The following is a 5913-nucleotide window of genomic DNA, read 5'->3' on the forward strand; positions in this document are numbered from 1 at the left end:
GCACGGCGGGCTCCCCGACCCACGCGGGGGGCGAGCCGGGGGCCGAACCGGGGGCCGGCGCGCGGGAGCTGGGGCGCAGCTCAGACACTCAGGGTTCGCTCAGAGGATGGTTGGATCGTTGTCCCGGGGCCTCACGTGACTGTCTCGACTGTCACCGCGCGTGGAAGTGTGAGCTGCGTCCCTCGGGCAGGGCCGGGCGCACCCACGGGCACGTGGCCCTGTCCCCGCCCTCGTCTCTCTGAGCCCCTTTCCCAGAGGACGCTGGATCTTTTCTCCCACTTTTAATTTCGAAGTGACCTTGGACTTCAGAAGGTTGCAGCGGCGGCACGTCGGGCTGTTTACCCTCCCCTAGCTTCCCGTCCTGGTGCCCTCTCACGCGGCAGCCTGACTTGGCTTTCCCAGCAGCCCCTGCTGTCCCCGTGCTGGTGGCTGGCGCGGAGTCACCAAGGCCCGGTGCCGGGTGTGCTTGGCGCGCCCGGGGTGACCCTGCCCCAGGCCTCTCAGCAGACAGAGCTGGAAAACCCAAGCGGGCCTCTGACCCGGCTTCCGCACGCACATAGGTGTAGACACACCGCTTTCACCTTTTCTATGTTTTAGTTAATTTAAGACTTTCATTGTCACATCGTCTCTGCATCCAGCACGGGGCTCAAACTCACGACCCCGAGCTCAAGGTCGCGCGCCAGCCAGGCGCCCTGCATGTCTCCTACTTTTAAAACGGCACATCCGGGGTTCTCTTCTCTGAGCGGCGTTTCTCCGCCGTCTCTGACTGGCGAGCAGGCCAGGTCCTGGCAGGCGTGTCTGTCTGCAGTTAGTGTTGAACTTGACTGGCTCCTTGGCCCTCAAGCTTCTTGTCCTAAAGTGACACTGTCGCATCGCATTCCCCAAGGGCCCACCGTAGGATGGATGCAGACTCGGGTCCGCGCGGTCGGGGGGCGGCCCTCTTCCCACTGCGTCGCTCACTGAGCCGGGGGACGCCGCGGCGGCATGGTGCCCAGCCACGCCTCGCCGCATCCTGCCTCTCCTGGCGTTTGAAGCAGGTCCCGCTCGGGGACATCTCTCCCGTTGCCGAAGGGCACAGCCCCTCCTTGCCGCCAGCCCAGCCCTGGCGGCGCCCTCGGACTGCGTGGCTCGCTCACCCCTTCGCTGTCCCCCGGGTTCGCAGCCCCGGCTCTGGGGGCACCTTTCCCGGCCGGAGCTTCTGCCGTGTTGCCGGGTTACCCCCCACCACGACTGCGGACTGCGTGGCTTGCTCACCCCCTCGCTGCCCCCCGGGCTCGCAGCCCCGGCTGTGGGGGGCACCTTTCCCGGCCGGAGCTTCTGCCGTCTGCCGTGTTACCCCCCCCCCCCCCACGACTAAGAGCTCCCGGCGGGGCTGGGCTGGTGCTCTCATTGCCTGGGACACTTCTGTGCCGAGAAGGCGCCCTTCCGCGGCCACCAGCGCCGTCTGCAGAAGTCAGTCGTCACGTCACGTGCCGGGTTCGCTGGCATGACCCGGCGTGACGTGTCCAGCCCCCAGCCGCTCCATCTGTGGCCGTTAACACAGACCTCGGCTCGGCGCGGTCATTTACAGAAGGTGCCCTGGCTCGTTCCTCACCTTCCTTGTCCAGGCTCTGGAGTCAGCCACTTGTCCAGGGAGAGAGGGGACTCAGGACCACGGCTGTGCCCGGTGGGTGGGGGTGGGGAGGCTGTGATTTGCTTGTTCTAGGTCTTTCCAGAGGACAGAGCTAGGAGCTGTTTTGATTTGTTTCAACGATGCTTTAAATTTGGGGCAACAGGCTGACTCCAGCTGCCTCGGTAGAATGTCTGTGCCTCTTCCTCCCACACGACAATCCCAGTTTCTAATGACAGTGGAGGTGACCGGTTTAGACGAGCGCTTCGTTAATGACTCACCTGCTGGGTCCCACACACACGACAGTTGTGGCGGACGGACCCGTTCCGCCGCCTCCGGCGCGTTCACTGAGACGTGAGAGTTTGTTGCCTCTTGTGGGTCGTCTGGCCCGCGGGCGCATCTCCAGTCATTGTGCTTGGAGTCACCTGCCGTGGTCCCCGTGCAGGTGGCTGTGCCCCGAAACCTGGCGTGTGTTCATTTGCTTCTTTTTGTTCTTGACGTTTGGAGATTGCTTTTCTAGATTAATTTTCTTTCAAAATTGTAAATCTAAAGTCACATCTCTGGGCCGAGACTCCAAGACTTTTTACCTTCCTGTCCCTGCCCTCGCCCTGGGTCTCCCTTCCCTCGAGGGGACCATCTCTACCCTCCGCGGTCTGTCCTCCGTGTGGCACGAAGAGGCTCGTGTGTTATCGCCTCCTTTTCTTCAGATGCGCCACAGGCTTTTCCGCCCCCGTTTCGCCGCGTGGTGCAGCCACAGCAGCAGAGCGCCACCGCTTACTCTTAGGGTCACCGCCTGTGCCCGTCAGGCGTGTGCCGTGTGTGCCGAGCGTCTGTGGGGCGGCCTCCTGGGCACGGGGCCGCGGGACCGAGGGGCAGGTGTGCGCGCCTCTGCTCTGGGGCCTCGTCCCGCCCAGCCCTGCCCCTGGCGGGTGCGGAGTGTTGGCACTTGAGTGGGTGAGCCGGCCGGCTCTCCAGGTGCCTGACTTCCTTTCTCCTGAGAGCGGGGTGAGCATCCTCCCTGCGCTCGGCGTGGGGCTGCGTGGGGCTCAGGTCCTGGGGACAGTCCAGTGGTGACGGGTCCTCTGGCCGCTTCCAGGAGCTGTCCAAGATCACCATGCCCATCGCCTTCAACGAGCCTCTGAGCTTCCTGCAGCGGATCACGGAGTACATGGAGCACGTGTACCTCATCCACAGAGCCTCCTGCCAGCCGCAGGCCCTGGAAAGGATGCAGGTGGGCGGTGGGTTCCCGGGGGGAGGGGCGCTTGACCCTGAGACTGTCACATTCAGTGGGCGTGACGCCGCATGACCTGCCCCACGGTGATGGCCCGTGCAGCTCGCACTCGGCTCCTCCTGGGACCTCTCAGGACCGGCGCCCGCCGTGGGTGCCCGCACCAGCCATCCCACCAGCCTGGTGCAGGGCCTCGGGAAGGAGGGCGGCACCCGGGTCCTGCCTATGTGGTTTGTGGAAGTGCCCGTGCCGCAGGGCATTTCCCCGTAATCTCACCACACGCTACCAGGGGAGGATGGTGCCGCCCGAGCACGTCCGCAGCCCCACGGCGCCCCCGCTCACGTCCTGTGTGTCGCTCCCAGTGCGTAGCTGCGTTTGCGGTGTCGGCGGTGGCTTCCCAGTGGGAGAGGACCGGCAAGCCCTTCAACCCGCTCCTGGGAGAGACATACGAGCTGATCAGGTAAGGGCTCGGGACCCGGGGGCTGCCACACCCAAGGAAAGAGTGATGGGGCTTGAGGGCCACTGGGGCTGGGGTCACCTGGGGAGAAGGTGCCTCATGGCCACGGGCACCCAGCACAGAGCGTGGGGGTGAAGCGGAGCACTAGGCTCCAGGGAGGAGGGGAGGCGATCGGTGTTGGGTGCGGGGGGGGATGCTGGCTCTTCTTGGAACTGACATGGACACAGGCCCTAGCTGGGGAGGCTGGCCCGTGTCGGCAGGGCGTCCTGTGAGGGTCATGAGGGCAGGTGCGGCCGGGGACAGTAGCACCTGGGTGCCGGCGAGGGGCTGGCAGGGGGCTTTCCGCCGGTGGTTCCCCGTGCAGGCCCCAGCTGCCGACCTGGTCTCTGAGCCTCGCACACGCCCCGGGAACAGGGTGGCCTGGGCCGGTCCCGGCGGGGGGCCCAGAGGGTGTGCTGGGCCTCTTTGGGGTGCTCTTTCCCGGCCCCGCTGCCCGCGGTGTGGTCCCCGATCTGCTCGGCCCGCGGGGTCTCCTCGTGGGGCCGTTGGTTTCCGCTCTGGCCCCTCTGGGTCCTGCAGAGTCTGTGGGGAGAGCAGACTGGAGGACAGCATGTCTTCAGTGTTCAGAAAGCGTGGTAAGTTGAGAAAAGTGAAAGGGAGCCAGGCACCGTCCCACAGGAGAGCATCCGTGTTACGGGTTTGGTAGGTTCCTGTGCGTGTGTGCACACGTGTGCGTGTGCGCGTGTTCCCACAGTGTGATCGTGTTAACGCGTGTGTCAGCTGGCATCTGCCGTCTGCGCTTCCGAGCCGGTCTCCCACGCTTTCTCGGAGTCAGGCCGCCGGGCTCTGTGTCTGGTTGTCTGTGCGCGTCCTCGCGGGCGTGCTGGCTGCTGCCCTCGGTCCCGGGGTCCTAGAGGCGCTGTGCCGTCACGACGCTGCCCTCAGGGGGCCCTGCAGGCTGTGCTTCTGGGCCCTGTACTGCCCTGGACAACTGCGTTGTTAGCGGTCAGGGTTTCTCAGAGGTGAGTAAATGGTCGTGGAACCGGGGCTGGGTCCGCCTGAGGCAGCGCCGCGGGGCCCGCGCGGCTCCGGGAGCCGTGTGCCAGCACCGCGCTCCCTGAGTGGGAGGGACCATCAGCGTTAGTAACAGCCTGTCACCTGCCGCTGGGTCGGAGGCACAGGTGTGCCGTTCCGGGCCCTGACCGGGCGGCCCCACTGCCGGCCCCGCTGCCGGCCCCCCTGCCTGTCGCTGGCCTGGCCTTCTCGCAGACGGAGATGCTGCCCCCGGGACGGGGTTAGAGGGCACAGAGCTGCTGTGGGCGTCTGTGTGGGCGACCCCGGGTGAGCACGGCAAGCCCCTGCTTCTTCAGTTCAGACACGGGGAGACTGAGGCCCCGAGAGTCACTGTTTGGGGAAACTCTTGTGAATTCACGGAGCGCGTTGGTCCTTTCTCAGCCACACCCCTGCAGCAGCCCCCACGGCCCGGGTGACCTGGGGCCGACGTGGGGGCTCCGACCTTGTCTGGCATTAGGTAGTTATTAGCATCTTCGTTATTAAAAAGCACCACGAACATATCTTGAAAAGAGAAATGAAAGCCTAACACGAAACAAGTTCAGGACGGGAAGTAAGCACGGGGACTCCGAGACTGCACGCCCCACCCACGCTGCCAAGGCCCCGCCCCATCGTCAGTCGTTTCCGGGACTTAGCTGAGGGCTTGAGGCGAAGTTCCACACTGACCGAGAAACCAGCCCCTTCCCGAGCCAGCAGACGCCGCGCCCTGTCTCCGGGTCCAGGTCACACTGGTGGCCAGTCGGCTGCGCGCTGGGCCCCTAAGCAGCTGTGTCACCAGCCCAAGCATTTCTCCAGTGTCCTCTTCCCTCTGGATTGCTCCTGAGCAGCTAAAAATAGCACCTTCTTTTCTTAGACAAGTATTCATTTTGTAAATTACATACCTTGGTAGGCAACCTTTTAAAATCTAATTTTTCAACTTTCCTTCCTCTGTAATGATTGGAAATTCTGATTCCAGTTAAGTTAGTAATTATGTGGTTTAGCTTTTATAATTTTTAACGACTGCAACTGTAGGTGTAGTCACAGTTCCGGAACAATTAAAAACTGACATTTTTATTGAAAAAGAGCATGTACTAAAAATCCTGTTTCCTGGCCCGTGAGTATCTTGGGGCATCAGACTTGGCATATCAGAACACTTCGGGAGCCCTAGCAGGGGCTGGAGGAGGGCCCTTGGGGAAGGCGGCAGGCTCCCCGCTCTCGTGGCTCCCGGGCCCTGGGAGTCCCTCGGGGACTGAGGTGGCCGTGCCCGAGTCACTGGTTCCTGGAGTTTCGTCTGCACCTGCACGTGCGGGGGGCAGCGTGAACGGAGGTGGAAGTCCCCTCACGTTCCTTCTCCTTCCGCGTGGGGTTCATATCTGCCCCAGCGGCAGTGTGGGCGTGTCCAAGTGTGGGGGGGCGGGGGGTCAGGGTCAGGCCCGGAGTGGGGTCAGAGCGAGCGCTAGATGTTTCTGTCACTCGGGGTGGCCTTGCCGGGGGCTCCAGGACGCCCCCAAGACATGCGCCGAGCTGACCCTTGTCGGGTTTGCCGTCGCTAACGCCCCCCCCCCCCCC

The 5913-nt window shown here is 63.9% G+C and overlaps 1 protein-coding gene across 1 annotated transcript in view; it reads left to right on the forward strand.

The window, feature by feature from the left end:
* Window positions 1-5913, forward strand: part of OSBPL2 (oxysterol binding protein like 2) — a 21387-nt gene that overhangs the window by 6377 nt on the left and 9097 nt on the right. The window contains exons 4-7 of the mRNA XM_029917992.1: window positions 2706-2840; window positions 3200-3297; window positions 3874-3929; window positions 4564-4635. Of these exons, the coding sequence (XP_029773852.1) occupies window positions 2706-2840; window positions 3200-3297; window positions 3874-3929; window positions 4564-4635 (361 nt within the window). The remainder of the gene's footprint in view (window positions 1-2705; window positions 2841-3199; window positions 3298-3873; window positions 3930-4563; window positions 4636-5913) is intronic.

The sequence above is a fragment of the Suricata suricatta genome, chromosome 12, assembly GCF_006229205.1.
Source record: "Suricata suricatta isolate VVHF042 chromosome 12, meerkat_22Aug2017_6uvM2_HiC, whole genome shotgun sequence".
NCBI classification, from domain to species: domain Eukaryota; kingdom Metazoa; phylum Chordata; class Mammalia; order Carnivora; family Herpestidae; genus Suricata; species Suricata suricatta.